This window comes from Taudactylus pleione, unplaced genomic scaffold, assembly GCF_031769625.1.
Source record: "Taudactylus pleione unplaced genomic scaffold, aTauple2 ptg000372l, whole genome shotgun sequence".
Taxonomy (NCBI): domain Eukaryota; kingdom Metazoa; phylum Chordata; class Amphibia; order Anura; family Myobatrachidae; genus Taudactylus; species Taudactylus pleione.
Genome location: NW_028284773.1, coordinates 17,229,813 through 17,250,930, shown reverse-complemented (window position 1 = coordinate 17,250,930; position 21,118 = coordinate 17,229,813). Strand labels below are relative to the sequence as shown.

The following is a 21,118-nucleotide window of genomic DNA, read 5'->3' as shown; positions in this document are numbered from 1 at the left end:
TATATATATATATATATAGCTAGGTAACCCCACTCCTAAAGCCAGGTGCACGCTGTGCAGATCAATGGGTTCGGGAGGCCAGGCATCCCAATTTATAAGAAGCTCATAAGAGCTTCTGCATACACACCTAATGTATGCAATTATCTAGCTAGCCAGTCAATATCGGGTGATGGGCCCAATAATTGTATAGGTGTGTGCCCAGCTATTTGATCGTAAGAAGAGGCCTTACTCCGATGCTACAGTTGAAGAAACATTGTTTTGATGTTATTGCTAGTGATGGACATAATACATCTGCGGTATTTATTATCATCAGTAAAACATATTTATGTGGCAATCACACATCAATACACAATACAATAAACTGTCCTATTCCTAATTTGTATTGCTCTAGCTAGTTGCGCAAACATACTTCAATGAATATTATGCTATGGGAGGTCTCCACAGTGGTCTTCTGTCGCTTTGTATGAATACATCATTGTTATAGTAGACATATATAGAAACTGAACATTTTCTCAGCTGCAATAAGTTTCCTAACACATACATATGGTCATCAAGGGGGCAAGGTAAAACCTCCACAAAAAATACATTTTCACATTCCGTATGCATCTGTATGATATAAATAATAGCCAATAAATGTATAAGGTCTTGTATAAATACTGTAAGTGTTATTTTAATGTGTCTATTCTGTATTCTCAATGCCAATTAAATATTCATTTGCTTTGCTTCACATCAATTCTGAATTAGCCATCGTATTCTATGGGAATGGCCATCTAATTGTACAGTACACTATGCTGCAGGGAAAGTTTGAAATGAATTAATAAACCAGATGTAGATATTCAGTTAAAGCCTACAAAGTTTTGTCTATGCATTAACTGGCCTTGTTTTATCAGACACCATAGAATCACTAAGGCTCATTTCTAGAAGTGCCAAACTACGTTTTATATTTGTGCGAATACACCAGATTTTACATAAAGAAATGGAATACAAACAAACTTTGCAATACAAATACATTATGTAAATTGATATTGATGATGAGGAAAAATCTGAAATGAAACTTTGTCCTGACATGTAATAGTTGGCGATTTGCGAGCACTGGAGGGATGTCGGGGATATAGCTGTTAGATTTAAATCAGCAATGTTTTTTGTTAAAGCTAATTGCTGCTTTAAATCTAGTGGTTATAATATTAAATATGTGCCAGTGCTCCCCAAATCGCAGGCTATAACAGGTGGGCCTTTTACTCTATCCACAATGGATATTTCAGATAGACATTCCTTCAAAAGTAGGGACATAGGACCTCATTCAGAGTCGGTCGTTGCGGCCGCTCGGTCGTAAGGGAAAAGGGGCCGCATATGCAAATGAAGTGCTCGCAAGTTGTGTCGTTAAGATGAGATCGTTAGCTGGACGAGCGAGGGGAGGATGCGGTCGTAAGACTAAAAACACGCCCCCTTCTCGTTCGCAAAACACGTCATCTCCGGGCATATAAGGATTAATCGAGACCGTCAGGAACCATCGGAGCTGGTCGTAGAGCTTAAGATTGACCATACCCTCGTAAGCACTACGATCAAGTCAGTGTAAAAACCTCCCATGTCACGTGTGCTATGACACTACTTAGTTAATTAAGCACTCCCATAAAACGCCGTTTGCATAGTCAGGCATGCCTGCGTTCGGATCTCCACTCCCCCGTTCACAAGCACCTTCCCCTGTTACCACCCACAAACGCCTCATCCTGTCACTCAAACTAATGACCTGGCCAAGCTGAAGGAAAGATAAATTTCCGATCGCAACAGCTAGTTTGCGCACGCGCATTGCGAAACTTACGCATGCGCAGTTTTGCGAACATCGCTGGGTACGACCGAGCGGCTGCTTACGACCGACTCTGAATGAGGTCCATAGTGCTTTTCCCTGGGTTAGTTCCAAAACAGTACTATGCATGCACGAATTAGACTATGTGGGACCAATTCAGAGGTGGACACAAGTCAGCCTCCTATGCAGTGGCGTCACAAGGGGAGTGTGGGCCGCACCCAGGTGTCACCGGCCTAGGGTTGACACCATAGTGCCGACTTCCTCTCAGTGAAAGGAGCCGGGTGCTGCACTGTAACATTGCGTGAAGCACTTGGCTCCTGACACAGTGAGGGAGACAGTACCGCCCGCATCCCCGGGTACAGTCTGCATCTCCGGGACCCCCCTCCACTGGAGTTCCCTAATTGTTATGGGGTTCATGCCACGCCCCCTTCCATGAGACCACGCTCCTTCCATGAGATCACGCCCTGGTGCACTGCTCCACCATGCGCAATAAAGCCCTCCCCGCACTTGGTGCAATAACGGTGAGGAACGCCACTGCTCCTATGTATCCTCTTGTTCAAATAGCAGTCAACATTATCAGTACAAAATTGCACCAACCCTATACCTAGTGCAAGAGACCCATCTCAAATGAGAACTCTGGGCCTGATTCAGAGCTGAACGCTCTGACCAGAGCGCTCGCTCTGAATCAGGGCCCTCCTCCATGAAAATGGAGCGGCCTCCTGGCCGCTCGCATAGCTGTGGGTGACCACCCACAGCATATGCGAGCGGCCAAAAAGATGGTCGCGATGGTCTTGACCATCGCGACCATCGGACTTGCGACGGAGACCCTGCGGTAGGGTCTCCCTGCCACAAGCCCTGGAGTGATTTTGGCTCTATCAGAGCCAAAATCACTCCCACTGACATCACTAGTGATGTCAGTGGGGCCGGCTTCAGACGGTAGGCGTTCCCATGGGAACGCCTCCGTCTGGCAGGCACGCACCCGGCATGCCCACCAAAGGGGGCGTGCTGTCAATCAACATCGACAGCACGCCCCCTTTGGTGCGAGACCTGGAGTGATGGAAAGCCCGTCGCTCCCCGGGTCTCGCACATGCGCACGACGGAGCTCCCTCCGTCGTGCGCATGCGCAGTGGGGAACATCGACCCGCTTGCGAGCGTACTGCCGCTCGCGAGCGGGTCTGAATGACCCCCTCTGCGTACACACAAATCGGCATAGCCCACCAATCTGTCTACACGTCTTCACTGACTACATGTGAGAGCACCATTTACCATCCAGTGATAACTATCAGTCAGAGGTTGAGTTGCGTGTAACTCATTCATGTGCTCAGCAACAGGGCATATGCAGGGCTGCAACTAGTGGGGGGCGCTGGACGCGGAGGGGGTGACGAGGAGAGGCTGCCAAGGTGGGGCAGCCCCAGGTAGTTGCGCTTTAGGGTTTGAGCTACATGCCGGGACCTGCAGGCCAGCCTTGAGAGACACAGTGCAGCCATCAGTCTAATATGACGCCGGCCGCAAGCCAATGAGAGCTTGCAGACTGGCAGCCAATCAGCAGTGGCTGCCGGTCCGCAAGCTCCAATTGGTTCGCGACCGGCGCCCCATTAGAATAACAGTGGCGCTGACTGATCCCTGGTATGTGGCATCTCCGACCCGTCCCACGCTGCCTGAGCTCACCCACCACGCAGTCCCAGTAGGTAAAAGCTGGCTTACTGGGAGGTCCCATTTTAATTTGAAAGTCTGATTTTAATAGTGTGTCAGTTCTGGGGTGGCTGCTGTCACTGTGGGGCATTACTGTGGCATAATGTGTAAGGGGCATTACTGTGACATAATGTGTACCCTTAAGGGTCATTACTGTTGCATAATGTGTTGTAAAGGGCAATTCTGTGGCATAATGTGTTGTAAGTAGGGATGTGCGCCGGACCATTTTTGCCAGATTTGGATTTGGTTCTAATTCGTCCTCCGGCTTTGGATTTGGATTTGCCAAACTGCGGTGACTGGCTTTGGATTTGGATTTGGATTTTTTGCCAACATTGGCAAAAAAAATCTAAAATTACATAAATTGGGCTTTTTTTTCTTCCTAGAGTGTTATTTACCTCAATAACATTAATTTCCAGTCATTTACAGTCAATTTAGACCACCTAACAGCCAATAATGGTGAAAACAATAATTTAAGCTAAGAGTTGCAGTGAGCTGACTGGTGACCAAGCATCAGAGCAACGGCGCAGTGGCACAGACACCACAGTTTAAAGCACATCTATGAAACTATGCCACACAGCAGTGGCAGAAATGAAAGGTAGTGCTAGATGGAACTGTCCTTGGGCCCTCCCACCCACCCTTTATGTTGGATCTTAAAAAGGACATGCACACTTTAACAAACGAAGCATTTCAGCGACAGGTACTGCCACTTTGTGGCTGAAGTGCTTGGTTTGTTTGGGCCCCCACAAAAAAATCTTCCAATCTACTAAAGGCAACAGGTCTACAGTGGCATGATGTCACCATCATTGCCATCCTCACCCTCATCAGTGTGTACATCATCCGACTCCTCACACAATATCAGTTCATCCCCGCTGGAATCCACCATTACAGAAGTATCTGGACTGTGACGTGATTGGCGGGAAAGGTTTTCCTCATGAAATTTCCAGTTCATTTTAATGAACATCATTTTTTCTACATTTTGTGGAAGTAGCCTGCTTCGTCGTTCGCTCACAAGGTTCCCGGCTGTACTGAAAACTCTCTCCGAGTACACACTAGAGGGTGGGCAGCTTAAATAATGCAAAGCCAGTTTATACAAGGGTCTCCAAATTGCCTTTTTTTTCTTCCAATATTCAAAGGGACTCTGTGACATATCTACGTGTACGGTGTCCTGAAAATAATCCTCCACCATTCTTTGGATGGTAATCGTATTAGATGGAGTTACGGTAGAGGTGTCACTGGTGTTGGGCAAATCTTTTAGACCCGACCAGATGTCAAAATGTTGACTTGACTTAACTGCATCACCACTGGGTCTTTTGGAAAAGGTGCATTATTTTCTGGCTGCTGCTGGAGAAACCGAAGGAGGAGACGTCATCGTAGTGCCATGTGTCACTTCAGCTGCCAACTTGCTCACCAGGAGTGCTTTGGTTCTTTTAAGATCTGGGTCAGTTGTAAAGAAAGACACAGCATATGACTTGAACCTAGGTTCAAGAATGGTTGCTAAAATATAATGATCAGATTTCAAGATCTTGGCCACCCGTGGATCCTGGTGAAGCGAACAAAGGATTTGATCTATCAGTCCAGCATACTTTGCGGAATCACTTTGTTTAATCTCATCCTTCAATTTCTCCAGCTGCTTTTCCAAAGGCGAAATCAGGGGAATCACCTTACTCAAGCTAGCAGTGTCAGCACTCACTTCACAAGTGGCAACTTCAAATGGTTTGAGCACCTTGCACAAGACAGAAAGTACTCTCCACTGTGCTGGGGTAAGGTACATTCCCCCTCCTCTCCCAATGTCATGGCTTGTCGTATAGCTATGGATGGCTTTTTGCTGCTCCTCCATCCGCTGAAGCATATACAGGGTTGAGTTCCACCTCGTTACCACTTCTTACTTCAGTTGATGGCAGGGCAAATTAACTGCTCTTGCAGGTGCTGCAATCTCCTGTACGCTGTTGCTGAATGCCGAAAATGTCCCGAAGTTTTTCGGGCCACAGACAGCATCTCCTGCACGCCCCTGTCGTTTTTTAAAAAACCCTGCACTACTAAGTTTATTGTGTGAGCAAAACAGGGGATGTGTTGGAATTCACCCAGCTGTAATGCTTTCACTATATTTGTAGCATTGTCAGAAATCACAAATCCTGAGGAGAGTCCAAGTGGGGTAAGCCATGTTTCTATGACATCTCTTAGTTTTTCTAAGAGGTTGTCAGCGGTATGCCTCTTATTGAATCCGGTGATGCACAGAGTTGCCTGCCTCTGAATGAGCTGGTGTTGTTTGTTAGATACTGCTGCTGCTGAAGGCGATTCACCCACCCAGTGGGTTGTCACAGTCATGTAATCTTTAGTTTGTCCACTACCGCTTGTTCACATATCTGTGGTTAAGTGGACAGTGGGTACAATAGCATTTTGCAGGCCAATAATTAGGTTCTGTTTAACGTCCTGGTACAGCCGAGGAATGGCTTTTCGGGTTAAATGAAACCGAGATGGAATTTGGTACCGGGGACACAGGACCTCAATTAGCTGTGTAAATCCCACTGCATTAATTGCGGATATTGGACGCAGATCTAATATTAGCATAGCTGTCATGGCGTCAGTGATCCGCTGTGCGACAGGGTGAGAGCTGTCATACTTGCTTCCCCTTGCAAGAGATTCTTTAACAGTCAATTGTTTTTTTGGTATACTACTAGTAGTCTTCTTGGTCCACTTCTGGGATGAAGATCCACCACCAGCAGCAGCAGCAGGCCTAGCGCTCAAAGATTCAGTTTCTTCTGCGGTGTCCTGGAAATTGGAGGAGTCACCGTGACTTAGCACTAAAAAATTGGATGTTGTACTACCACTGATCATTCCTGAGGATATTTAGGAGGAAGATGTTGTTGGCGGAGATTGCAGGTGCTGGGATTTAGTAGAGATAAGACATCTAGCTAATGCTGAACTGCTTGTTGTTATTTTTTTTGCAGTAGTTTCTGTTATCAAACACCTGTCATGAGCTCGCTGTAGATGACGTAATAGCGTAGAGGTTCCTAGATGCTTAACGTCCCTACCTCTACTAACTGTGGTCTCACAGAGGCTATAAATGGCTTGACAAACATTGTCAGGGTTTGGGTAAAAGTAATTCCACACAAAAGATGTGGATTTGTTGGTTCTATGCCCAGGCATGGCAATGGCCTTCTTATCTTGGCCAAGAGCTGCTTCCACTGGTGCCTGACTTATACAAATAATATCCTCATCCTCAACATCCTCATTAGTGCCAGCGTCAGCTGCACATATATTCCTCTCATCCTCTTGCAATTCCACGGTGGCATCCTCAATTTCTATGTCCTCGGCAATACTGCTCATCCCCACAACTACAGATGGAAAAGAAACTGTGGAGGGCAGCTTCTCTGAAAGGTCAGGCTTACACATAGCAATGCCACTCATGGACCCACTTAGACTCTCCTCAGGGATTTCTGACATTTGTGTTTCAAAAAACACAGTTTGTTCTACTGCCTTATTGGTTTTACATTTTTTCACACTTCTATAGTCTGATTGAAAAGCTCTTTTATCATCATGAGAGGCACAAGATGCCTCACTGACAGTTGCAGAACCACCACTCAGAAATAAAGGGCAAAGCCTGAGTCTTTCCTTGCCGCTACGTGTGGTGAATGGTATGTTGCCAATTTTCTGTTTCTCTGCAAAAGTAGTAGTCTTTAGAGGTTTTTATTTTGTCTTTACCCCTGTGAAATCTAATTTTTTTGATTTCAGGTTCCCTAAGTTTTTAAAGCCTCTACGCCCTTGAGCATCAGCTTTAGATGAAAGTGATGGACTTCCAGCCGCTGCAATGCTAGCATTTACATGTTGTTTCTGCTCTCCTCTCGGTTCATTCTCGTGATCCATATTAATAAATCACTATGAACTGGAGTCACGGAGCTTGTATACACACAGTGGGCTATACCCTTTCACGGAGCTTGTATAATACACTCAGTGGGCTATGCCCTATCACGGAGCTAGTATAATACTCAGTGGGCTTATGCCCTGTCACGGAGCTTGTAAAATATACACTCAGTGGGCTTATGCCCTGTCACAGAGCTTGTATAATAGACACAGTGGGCTATGCCCTGTCACGGAGCTTGTATACACTCAGTGGGCTTATGCCCTGTCACAGAGCTTGTATAATACACTCAGTGGGCTATGCCCTGTCACGGAGCTTGTATAATAGACACAGTGGGCTATGCCCTGTCACGGAGCTTGTATAATACTCAGTGGGCTTATGCCCTGTCACGGAGCTTGTATAATAGACACAGTGGGCTTATGCCCTGTCACGGAGCTTGTATACACTCAGTGGGCTTATGCCCTGTCACGGAGCTTGTATACACTCAGTGGGCTTATGCCCTGTCACGGAGCTTGTATACACTCAGTGGGCTTATGCCCTTTCACGGAGCTTGTATAATACACTCAGTGGGCTATGCCCTGTCACAGAGCTTGTATAATAGACACAGTGGGCTATGCCCTGTCACGGAGCTTGTATAATACTCAGTGGGCTTAAGCCCTGTCACGGAGCTTGTATAATACACTCAGTGGGCTTATGCCCTGTCACGTAGCTTGTATAATAGACACAGTGGGCTATGCCCTGTCACGGAGCTTGTATAATACTCATTGGGCTTATGCCCTGTCACGGAGCTTGTATAATAGACACAGTGGGCTTATGCCCTGTCACGGAGCTTGTATACACTCAGTGGGCTATGCCCTGTCACGGAGCTTGTATAATACACTCAGTGGGCTATGCCCTGTCACGGAGCTTGTATACACTCAGTGGGCTTATGCCCTGTCATGGAGCTTGTATAATACACTCAGTGGGCTATGCCCTGTCACGGAGCTTGTATACACTCAGTGGGCTTATGCCCTGTCACGGAGCTTGTATAATACACTCAGTGGGCTATGCCCTGTCATGGAGCTTGTATACACAGTGGGCTTATGCCCTGTCACGGAGCTTGTATAATACACTCAGTGGGCTTATGCCCTGTCACGGAGCTTGTATAATACTCAGTGGGCTTATGCCCTGTCACGGAGCTTGTATAATACACTCAGTGGGCTTATGCCCTGTCACGGAGCTTGTATAATACACTCAGTGGGCTATGCCCTGTCACGGAGCTTGTATAATAGACACAGTGGGCTTATGCCCTGTCACGGAGCTTGTATACACTCAGTGGGCTATGCCCTGTCACGGAGCTTGTATAATACTCAGTGGGCTTATGCCCTGTCATGGAGCTTGTATAATACACTCAGTGGGCTATGCCCTGTCACGGAGCTTGTATACACTCAGTGGGCTAAGTCCAGTCACGGAGCTTGTATAATACACTCAGTGGGCTATGCCCTGTCACGGAGCTTGTATAATACTCAGTGGGCTTATGCCCTGTCACGGAGCTTGTATAATACACTCAGTGGGCTATGCCCTGTCACGGAGCTTGTATACACTCAGTGGGCTAAGCCCAGTCACGGAGCTTGTATAATACACTCAGTGGGCTATGCCCTGTCACGGAGCTTGTATAATACAGTACACATATACACAGTGGGCTTATTATGCCCAGTCACGGAGCACACACAAAGGGCTTATGCCCAGTAAAGTCACAGAGGTTAAGCGGCAAGAACACTGCCTACTCTGTCTAATCTAACACTAGCACAGACAGTGCACTACCTAACTACGCGTGACACGTGAAATGGCGCCGACTGCCAGGCGCCGCGCCTTTTATAGAGGCCGAACGTCACCCGGCTCTCGCGTGGTCTCGCGAGAATCCGACGCCGGACGGGTGACGTTCGGCCTCTAGGTGGAATCCAAGTCAGGCGGGATTCCACCTGTTCGGAGCGGTTCGGATTCCTCAGAATCCGAACCGCTCATCACTAGTTGTAAGGGGCATTACTGTGGCATAATGTGTTGTAAGGGGCATTACTGTGGCATAATGTGTTATAAGGGGCCTTACTGTGTCACAAAACCACACATCCTTTTTGTGCTCCTTGTTGTTGAATTTTTTTGGGGGGTGCCAAATTACCGTGTTGCCCTTACATTAATCCTAGACATTAATCCTAGTTTTGGCACTGGCATATGTAGTGCTAAAAATCGCAAGAGCCATCTGCAAAATGGAGCTGTGCACAATTCTGCATCAGCCCCTAAGTGCATTACCAGGGCCGCAACTAGGGGGGGGCTGGAGGTGCACGTGCACCGGGTGAGCCGCTGTACCTGGTGCCAGTGACCTCCAGCCCGGCGCTGCAGAGAGGCTCCAAGCCGGACGTCCGCTGGTAATATTTATTACCAGCGGGCGCCCGGCTCCTTCTCTGCAGCGACGCGGTGTAGCCGGAGCCGGAGGCTGGAGTTCTCTCCCGAACTCCAGCTTCCGGCTCTCCCCACGGGCACTATGGGGGAGACGTCATGACATCTCCCCCATAGTTCCAAGGAGCAGCCGGTGGACCGGACGCGACGCTGGATGCAGGAGCGGGGTTCAAGGTAAGTATTTTTTTTTTTAATAAGCTGCACTACAGGGGCATTATTATGGGGGCAGGGGCATTACCACAGGGGCATTACTATGGGGGCATAGGCAATAAGGGGCATTACTAATGGGGCATGAGCACTACAGGGGCATTACTATTGGGGCATGGGCACTACAGGGGCATTACCACAGGGGCATTACTGTGTGGGCATGAGCACTACAGGGGCATTTCTGTAAGGGCACTACAGGGATATTACTATGGGGCATGGGCAATACAGGGGCATTACTATGAGAGCATGGGCACTACAGGGGCATTACTATGAAAGCATGGGCACTACAGGGGCATTAATATGGGAGCATGGGCACTACAGGGGCATTACTGTATGGTGGGCACTACAGGGGCATTACTATGGGGGTATTAACATATGGCCATTACTATGGGGGCATTACAATATGGGCACTACTGCAGGGGGAATTACATGGGGGGCGCCAAATTACTGTCTTGCCCCTGGTGACAAAAATCCTAGTTTCGGCCCTGGCATTACATCAAATACACAATGGGGGCAACAATTCATATATTGTCTCCACTAATTCTCTCTCTCACTGTGTACCAATAACTCCTCATATAGCTCACATGACTGTCTTATTTGTGTACTATACCTCTCACAATAAGGTAACCCGTCAATGTGGGTATGATGTCATTGTGGCCATGGAACATTGGGCACATACCCTGCATGGAGATAATGTACAGCTACTTAAACGCCCATATATCTGTCTGTATTCCTTTCACAGACTGCTGTACATGGCAATACTTTCAATGTGAAATAGACACATTTGTGTAGAAACTATTAAGAACTGATAGACAATATAAGACAATCATATAAGATATTATATATGTTACTTCACAGTTGTAAACTTTGTTAGTGAAGTACAATTACGAAAAATAATAATTGGATTAATATGCAGTAATTTATAAGCACTCTCCAGAATATTCATGCAATATAATATAGGCAATAGACACTGTAAACCAGGAGTATCCAATTACAACTCACAAGCCAAACGCAGCCCACCTACTGATCCACAGTTTGAATAGCCGCTATGACTCCCCTATAACTCCATAACTGCCTATCTGATAGCAGCAATAAACCTCAGACAGGGAGAGTGAAGAGAGCTCAGCCGTCAAAAGACAAACAGATCCAGAGAGAATCCCTCAGTGGAAGCAGCGGCCCGCCCACGTATCCCACCCTTAGGCTGTTCCCTGACTCCCACCAAACTGCAAACATATGGTGGACAGTACAGAAGCAGCATCTCAGGAGAATAGACACCATGGTAATTATCTGAGGAGGATAGGGACCTGGGTAGTACTCGATGAGATTAGGGAGTGGGGCCATTATCTGAGGGAGGATAGATCTGAAAGCTGTATATGAGGAGGAATCCTGGAGAATGGGGGCCTGGGGCATAATCTAAAGAGGAGAGAATGAGGCCTGGGCAATTATCTGAGGAGCATAGAGAACAAAGCCAAGATGTATATAGATATCGGCTCATAATCTGGGAAGGATAAGGACCAGAGATTAGGGTGCACGGATCAATATATGAGAAGAATGGAGACCACAGCCATTATCTGACGGGAATAGAGACCTGGGACAGTATATGAGGAAAGTCTAGACCAGGGACTCTCTCATCTGATATCACACACAACTGCACTGTTCCCATCAATGCAGGATCTCATTACAGTGGGTAAAATGGACTATTTTGTGGAAGGATTTATGCATGGTCATTATTTATTCTCTCTTCCATGTTGATGATTTAGCAAAACGTAAACATTAAATGTAAAATACACTTTGACACAATGAGAAAATGTATGCTTACATAATACAGGACGTCTGGTGTGAATAGAAATGTATATTCACCTACACTCGGAAGACTCCTATCTTCAAATAACATCAGTTCTGCATATTCCTCAACATTTAAATATATGTCTATGGCTAAATAATTTTAAAACAATATAAGATCAAATTAAGAGCTTTAACCAGCAGATGAACAAACTGCAAAATTCCCCTTATAATTAAATTCTTCCATATGCAGATGTACAAAAGTTACTGAGAGTATAGTGCACTCACCTGCCCTTCATTTAGTGTTTTGTAAATAAGAGATCCATCCACATCAGGCCTGACCACAACTGCGCGAGCCGGTACCCGGGCCAGGTTACACTGTCTCCATCCAGTGATATCTGCATGGGATCCATCAGGACAAAGCAGCTGGTAATCTGAGGACAAGACTTCTTTTGCCCATTCAGCCGAATTCATGCCTAACGCAGATTTATAAAACAGACCATGAGCCCCTACAACAATATATGCCTAGTCATCCAAGGCTTCTCCTTATAAATTAATCTCACCCTTAGTACAGTACTTCTGTCATTTATTATTATTGTTTATTTATAGTGGCAGCAATTTACGCAGCACTGTACTGAGAATATTTGTCATTCATATCAGTCCCTGCTCCATTAAAGACTACAGTCTAAATTCCCTAACACACATACACACTAGTGTAAATTTTGTCAGAATCCAATTAACCTATGCATGCTCAGAAGAATAGAACCGGGGACCAAGGGAGAATGGACCACATCCCCAGACGCCCTCCAAGTTTTGCTATAGGGGCCGGCTAGCAATGTAGTGTCCCGATAGCGATGGGGATAAGCATCCATTGTTGACCAGGAATACGTCTTGTTTCCTGGTACCTTACAGGTTAGGTGGCTAGGGGACAGTGGTTTGTTATGTAATGGTTTGCGGAATTTGTTGCTTGATTTTGCTGCCCAATTTGGAATGCCTCACCTTTTACTTTTTCAGCATGGTGGCAATGATCTAGGCAAACGTTAAATCCATCAATTAATTTTGGGTGAGTTACAATGCTTAAAGATTATATGGTCAGAGGTTGTTTCCTGGCGGGTGTGGTATTGTCCAGCTAGTGGCCCACAATTGTACGAAGCCAGAAAGCTAATGCTACTGTTGGATGTTGTATTGTAGGCCTAGGTAGATTAGTGTTGCAGCAACCTTCGTTGCGTTTTCAGTATGCTCACCTTTACAGGCCTGATGTAGTACATTAAGCAATAAGCTTGGTTTGGTTATAGGATAACTGTGTAGAGTGGTGGGTTCAGCTGCTTAGTGTTTGTAAAATTTACAGTTTGTTCTAGTGGCCGGCTGCAGTTCCAGTTGGGAATCTTGCCCTATTGGTAAAGTATGGCAAACAGTAACCATTTTGGCATAAAACTTTGTTGAGTTCAGTTAGAGTATATTTGTACCTCAATAATATCACAAGTAAGGGGGGTTACTGGTATTTGTGGAGTATATTTGTAAGAGAAGATGCACAATTTGGATGACCAAGCTACATAGGGGTGAGTGGTATAACTCCCCTATTTAGTCAATGTTGGTTTTTGAGTCACATCTGGTTCCTCTGTTTGTTTTGCTTGTGCTTTAGTCTGCTATCAGTTTTGTAAGTTTAGTTTTAAGAATCGATAAATCATATAAAACATTTCAATAATCATCAAATCTGAATCTCCTCTTTTTAATATTATAGTATTTGTTAAGTTGCCATGATGAATTGAGGTTTTAAGTAGTTAGGGGTTTATATTACACAGGACACATAAACCCATTACTGTTTCCTTACATTCATAGCAGGGAAGCTACAATCCCAAAGGAAATAGCAGCAGCCAACACATTACGATAGTCACCAATAATATTTTTGGTTGCCACTACTGCTCCAGTTTGAAAAATATCTATAATTAGTTAGGGGAGCAACAGTTGTCTGAAATCCATGCCTGTAAGAGCGGGGATGGTCTAAATACTCACCATCTGAATTGTCCGCCACTGTGCTATGCTTTATAAAAGCCACATCTCCTCCTTCAACCAGACACCTGGAGAGACAAGTAAGGCAGAGAAGACTCATGGTCTTTTGTGAATGTTCTAAGTATTGTCTGGCTAGTGTGCTAGTAAACTGAAACATGGATCAATAGGCTCATACCTACAGATTCTTTAAAAGAACAGTGGTAATAAACTAAGATGGAGTCTGCTAAGAAACCCAGGACCATTTGTTGTTTTAAAACCTTTCATTTCACATGGAGAGATATTGAGCTTACCTAAAGGCTCCGTCATAGTCCTGGTACATCTCCTGCCCATTGGCCAGACACTTGTTTTGACCACTACTATTTCCTTTACACAGTTCACACAGAGAGGGGTACGGCAATTTGTCGGCTCCTGGCACACAACTTTTAGAGAAGAAGTTGCTCACTCCTATCAGCAGAGACATGACATGTATCAGAATGCGTTTTCTTATAATTAGTACAAACAACCCAGTACAAAGGTTTTACAGAAAAAAAAGCACAACTTTTTCTTATAACTGTCCAGAAGCATGTCACATACACACAAAGCTGCTAGGTGCCCACCTTTGTCTTGAAATCATCTCTCTCTATAATTTAGGGGCATTAAGGGAGTTTTGAATCTGTATAATGATTCCCATTCTCTTGTAGGATGAAAAGTATTCTTACCTTTTGGAATATCACAGGCCACAGCAGACATGCGTCCACTATCAATGAGGTAGCCAATGGGCACATTCCATCCTGAAGACTTCTGTAGACCAGTGTGACAAGATGTAGTGCCTTTCAGACTATTTATAGTGATATTAGAGTTCTTCCTGACAACAGCAACAGCATAATATGAAGTTCCCACACCTGCCAATTAATATTACATCAATGACACTTGCCACATCATAAGATCTATTAAAAACAATAGTTTAATTCCAATTTTAACCATTTTAAATATATATATATGATTCTTGAATACAAACGCATAATTCTGCTAAATGTGAGAGCTGGCTCCTCCCTAATCCAAATGGATGGTGTAAGTGCGTCTATGAAATGTAATTCTGGACCTTGCACCACAAAAACATTTCTTAGATATTGACAATTTCAGTGCTGCCTATTGATTTATATATATATATATATATATATATATATATTTTGTGATGTGGGGTAATTAGCTTGGTAGATTAGGGTCAGTGGTGCTTTGATTAGGTGCAGAATTAGAGTCCACACATTGCGTTCAAGTAAAAATAAATGAAAATGGTGCTTTACTGCCAGCATGGAAACCAGTAAACAGAAATAGAAAATTATAAACAATCTAGCCCTCTCTTAGGGCACTAGCTCACTTCTTGAACCCTCTCTATAGAAGCAGCTAATCTGCATGAAAGCCTCTCACAGTCTCTGAGATTGGTGGTCCTTCCTGCCATGTGCAGGACTGGACCCTGGTCTCCTGGCCGGGTATAGCTTCCTTAGCTTGTTGGCTGCCTCCTCTCACAAGGACAGTGTCAGAGGTATAGGGATCTCCCTGACTTTTTGCAGGTATGATCCTGACCACCTGGTCTGCGTCCACCAGCAGCCTCACTTGGGCTCTGGTCATATAGCAGCCATTAGGCATCTTCTCACAATGCTTTTCTACTCTGTGTGGGCATATCTGTCCTGCCCCACACATAATCTGCCGCCCACCAGCACCACCTCTGGTGATACTGCCACAATATATATAATAGAACAAAGGACCGGCACTCAGATCAAGTTAAACAGATTTACAGGGTGCCCCCACAGCATAGCGTAGACAGAGTTCCAAGAAGTGCGACACTCACAGATAGAACTTAATTTCTGTCCGTGAGTGCCGTACCTCTTGGAACTCTCTCTCTCTCTCTTTCTATATATATATATATATATATATATATACACTGTATATATAAGATTCAGTGTAAAATCAGTTTGGTTATAAGATAATAATACATGGAATTAAATAAAATTCCATTTTCTTACAAGCCCATAATGTATGTCACAAACTCACAATAGGAATTTACAAAATCAGAGAATATGGGGAAAATAGGAGGAATTATAAAGAAGAGTATTTGTAAGGCAGATGTAAATGTTACACTTAAAACAGTCCCATCAGAGGTGAAAACGATTAACAATACATAGTATAAATGATAGAATCTGTATTCTTTCAAAAAAGATACAGTATATAACTTAATTTTACTATGATATCTAAAATGGTGTACGGCTTTCCATAAAGATTTATTGAAGCATGTCATCAATAATAAAGAGTCTTTTTGATTGTAGAGGCCTAGGGGGGAGATGTCTCATCGGCGAAAATGCGGTAAAACCCCTGAAAATGCAGTTTTCGGGGGTTTTACCGCATTCCCTGTATGTATTAAGCGTTACTAGTGGCGTTACCCAATAGAAGCCTATGGGCTTCATAGCGTGATGCTCGGGGCTGGGAGGGATCCGAACGGGTCCCTCCCATGAGCCCCCACGGCCCGCGTCCTTCTGCGCATGCAGAAGGACTTCTGGGTGTTAAACCCGGAAGTCCCTCTGCCCGGCAGCATCGCAAAGGACAGCTCTCATTGAGAGAACTGTTCTTTGCGATATTCTTGGTACATACCGCGGTAATTAACTGCGGTATGTACGCGAAGTCGGGGGGATGTACCGTATCGGCGATGTCGCCGATGATACATCTCCCCCAAATTCCCAGCCCTGTGAGTTGAAAAATGCTAATAGCTTTAAAGTGTAATACAATATCTTTCAAAGCCCCATACCTCAACCATCTATTGTAATCCGTAATCATTTAAGTGTTCTAACCTTGATCATATACCTCTCCAACAACTGGCTTCAGCTTATACTGCTTCCCAGCTTCATAAATTAAGCTGCCATCCAATGTTACTGCATCTGCCAAGTTATCCTATATAGAAATAAGAGTTACATGAGGGCAAGGGTCAGGATACTGTAAACTGTAGATGACCTTGGGGATGTATTGTTTTATGAATATTCCAATATATAGGCAATTGATAATATATTAAACACTAATTTTGATACCGTCTTATTTCTTAACATCAATATTAAATTGGATGGGTTTAGAGCAATTACAAGTAATGATATGGATACAGTGCCTGGTGATGGCAGTGCAGAGGGTTTGGCGCCATTGTCGGATGTCATGCACTATTTGTGAGTAAGGGAGAAGGCATCTTACGTTCACCATACGGGCACAGTGTAATGATGAATTCCCTTCCACACAGGACAGAGGAGGGGTGATCTGTGCTTGCTTGAAGGCGGTTATCATGTCATCACATTTTTTCTTCTCTGCTTCAGAAATTGCGCACCATCTGATTTCATTCAGGCAAAAAACTAAAAAAAATAATAATAATCAATACTTAAAATGATTTAACTCATTGATTAATGTTGTTATGTTTTGCATAAAATCGGGTTTACATCGTTTAGAATTCTGAAGAGTGTATAAAATAAATTCACATTTTAAAAAAGTATTTCACATCTCTCTAATTGTTCAGCAACGTTTTGTTCAGTAACGTTTTGTTCAGTTATTATTTAAAGACCACGAATCCTGTACTATAGATTACAAATGGATTTAGTATGATTTACCACATGGCCGGCGGTTCAAATCCCGACAGCGGCATCCCGGCAGCAGTGAAAATCACAATCGTTGAAAGGTAAGTATTGACTAACCTATTCTACCCCCTAAAGGTGTGTACACACTGGGCGATAAAGTGGACGACTGAACGATAACGATATCGTTATCGTTCAGTCATCCACTTTAGCGTCCATTTTTAAGCCCAAAACGATGAACGATAACGACGACGCGCGTTCCCGCGGGTCGTTCGTCATCATCGTTCATCGGGCTGACATGCAGGCCAACCTGACGATCTCGTCGAGTTGCTGCATGTCAGGGAATGGGGGAGAGAGCCCGGCGCTGAACGATATCGTTAATGATATCGTTCAGCGGCTGTGCTCAATGTCATAAACGACATTGAGCACAGCCTGCCGGGGACACACTAGACGATATCGCTCAGGGAGCATATAGTCTAGTGTGTATGCACCTTTACTCTAACCCTCCCCTAGGGGTGCCTAACCCTAATCTCACCCCAAGTGCTAACCCTAATCCCCCCCTCTAAGTGCCTATACCTAACCCCCCCTTCCCCACCGCCTAAACCTAAGTCCCCCAGGGGGTGCCTAACCCTAAACTCCCCCCGGGAACCCTAAACCTAACCTTCACTCCTCTGCAGCTGTCTGCGCCCGGTGCTCGGCCTACCTTCGATCGGTAAGCCGGGTGTCGGGCTCCCGGCGTAGGGAAGATAACAGGCATCAGGATTTCGATGCCTCGCATTTAACCCTTGCCGGGATTAGACAGTCGGGAAGCCGACGGTTGGGATTCCGTCCATCAGCTCCCCGACTGCTTCCCTTAGAAATATATATAAATGTACCAAGGAGCTTTCATACGGATGATTTTCTAATATGTAGGAAAATGTACCCTCTGCTGTAAATTACAGGTTTAGTTCTGACAATATAAAAGTACAATGTCGCAGGTTTCTACAGGGATTCCATGGTGACCTGTTTTATTGGTAATAATATATCACCTGCAGTAAATGATTAAATATTAGATTTTTTTTTCTCTTTAAATCAATATACACAAACATAGCAATAATAAAGCAGCACACTTAGATACAAACATACAAAGCCACTCATTATAGCTATATATACATGTCCTGACTGGCTCACTGACTGACTGACTGACTCATCAACACCCAGCCCAAACCCATGGACCTAGAAAAATGAAAATCGGGGAGTATATTCCTGATGTAGGTGCCCACTAAAAGTTTTTTTTTTAAATTCAACTTCTAAGGGGGTGAAAAGGGCTAAAATGTTCCTTCCCCCTGTGTGGTCCTGCCTGACTGTCTCATTGTGGCTGTAGCACAGTTCATATTCAAACACCAACTGTCAACCCAAGTGCTGCCAAACATCACTGGCAGTTGGTGTGGCTCACATATTTGAATAGTGAGGGAAGGAATGTGTTACTACAGACGTGAAATAGGAAAATGTGTTACTACACAGGTGAGGGACGGGAATATCAAATGTGTTACTACAGGGTAATGAAAAGGAATGTGTTACAATACGGGTGAGGGAGGGGAGTGTGTTACTACAGGGGTAAGAGGGAGTAATGTGTTACTACAGAGGTGAGGAAGAAGAATATGTTACTACAGATGTGAGGGAGGGGAATGTGCTACTCCAGAGGTGATGGAGAGAAATTAGTTACTACAGGTGTGACCGAGGGTAATGTGTTACTACAAGTGTGAGGGAGGGATTGTATTTCTACACAGGTGAGGGAGGGGACTGTTGAATGTGTTGCAATACGGATGAGGGAGAGAAAGGTGTTACTACAGAGGTGAGGAAGTGGAACGTGTTAGTATACAGGTGAGGGGAGGTAATATCGTATAGCTGTGATGCATTACCATAAATATGAAGGATTCATGTGTTATTGGAGTGGTGAGATGGAAATAAAGGGGGGGCCCCTCAGCTCAGTGCAAATCCAAGGAGGTGGGCGCAATCAGCAGCAGCAGTCTCCCTAGTCTCTCACTGCTGGACTGCTGACAGGCAAGAGGGGGGGGGGCATCATACCCGGGTCTCTGCCGGGCCATTTCAACAAGCCCGAGTAATTAGTATCTGCTCTCCCTCCCTCTCAGTGCTCCTAATAGAAAGGCATTACCCTCCCTCACCTGTGTAATAACAAATTCCACTCCCTCACGTCTGTAGTAACTTTTCCCTCCCTCTCCCAGGTTGTAACACATTCGACATGCCCTTCTTCCCTCACCTCTATAGTAACACATTCCCCTCTCACTGCTGTTGTAACACATTTTCCTCTCTCACATAGTAACACATTCCCTTCCCTCACTATTCAAATAGGGACCCACACCTACTGCCAGTGATGTTTGGCAGCACCTGGGATGATGGTTGGGTTTGAATATGAACTGTGCTGCAGCCACGATGAGACAGTCAGTCAGGACATTGCATGGGGAGGAAACATTTTAGCTCTTTTTTAACCCCCTTAGGAGTTAAAATAAAATAAAAAACCTTCTTAGTGCGCACCTACGTCATGGAAGAATTATACTCCCAGGTATTGTAGCACAGAGGGTTGCACAGAGGTGCTGTGGCAGGCGCAAAGGTGGGCTGTGCAGGGGGTGTTATGGCCCCACCCTCCACCGTACAGTGTAAAGAAAACAGGCATTTTATAGTGGAGGCGGGGCTACAATGACACAATTCAACTAAAATCACGTCATCCACCCCCAGTCCGCCCACTTTGTGCTCTCTAACTGGAGGGCCACAGGGGTGCCAGCGACTGGCGGGGGAGGGTGCGGGAGACTTGTCCATTTTTCTTGGCAGCCCGGAGCGCCACCTGATTTCTGGGAGCCTCGCCACTGTTCTAGGAGCATAGCAAAGTATCACATATTCCATTTAAAAAATACAGCTTCAGGGTATATGAACTAGGGGTATGGTATATTTTAATTGACATTCATAATGTTGAACTGGTCATGCAGCATGTCGACAAGCTTGCAATGTCGATATTGACACTAGTTAAATGTTGACATATATTGCCATACTAAATATATAGAAAAGACCGAATCCATACTCAATGTAGACTAAAATCAAATATATACAAAAAGCCAGTTCAACAGAAAAAGCTGGTTCCATACTAAATATAAAAAAAAGCCAGCTCCATATAAATCGCATCAAAAGCCAGATCCACACCAAACTTTTGTTGTGTGCTAACTGTAATGATTTGCATGTGTTGGTCTAAACTAAAGTATTTTTTGTTGTTTTTTTTTAAATATGATTGAAATGTAAGTAGATGTGATATGAAATAGATATCATAATTAATAACGGTGGACTTCCTCATGTCTGTGTATGAGAAGCACCTACTTTTACAAATTACATTTTTGGTATTTAGGGCATAAAAATGAACAGCCAATAGCTGCCATGAGCAAGACCTGGCTGAAGAAAGCGGTGGAAAAAAAGCCAAGGTTCAGTAGCTGCTTGGCACCAGAAAAGGGCTCTGCATGACAGATTGGACCAAATAAAAAAGCTCTGCATATTACACTAGTCCCATAAATGCTGAACATGTTAGACTTGGTACCAGATATAGATAAAGATTATGCAGGCCCACTCCTCTCTGGCAGCACAGTAGACTCTGGATTTGCATCAGAGCCTACAGAGCATGCGCAGGTCTCCGGGAACATGGTACCCATGCCCCGTTCCTGGAGACTTCTCTATTATATATCCGTCGCACCTTTTTTCCAGTGATTA

The 21,118-nt window shown here is 44.7% G+C and overlaps 1 protein-coding gene across 1 annotated transcript in view; it reads right to left on the bottom strand.

The window, feature by feature from the left end:
• The window catches only part of MELTF (melanotransferrin), a 145,407-nt gene that overhangs the window by 49,762 nt on the left and 74,527 nt on the right, over positions 1-21,118 (bottom strand). The window contains exons 2-7 of the mRNA XM_088444768.1: positions 16,998-17,152; positions 16,610-16,709; positions 14,486-14,668; positions 14,078-14,231; positions 13,791-13,855; positions 12,066-12,253 (exon numbers count right to left, since the gene is read on the bottom strand). Of these exons, the coding sequence (XP_088300894.1) occupies positions 12,066-12,253; positions 13,791-13,855; positions 14,078-14,231; positions 14,486-14,668; positions 16,610-16,709; positions 16,998-17,152 (845 nt within the window). The remainder of the gene's footprint in view (positions 1-12,065; positions 12,254-13,790; positions 13,856-14,077; positions 14,232-14,485; positions 14,669-16,609; positions 16,710-16,997; positions 17,153-21,118) is intronic.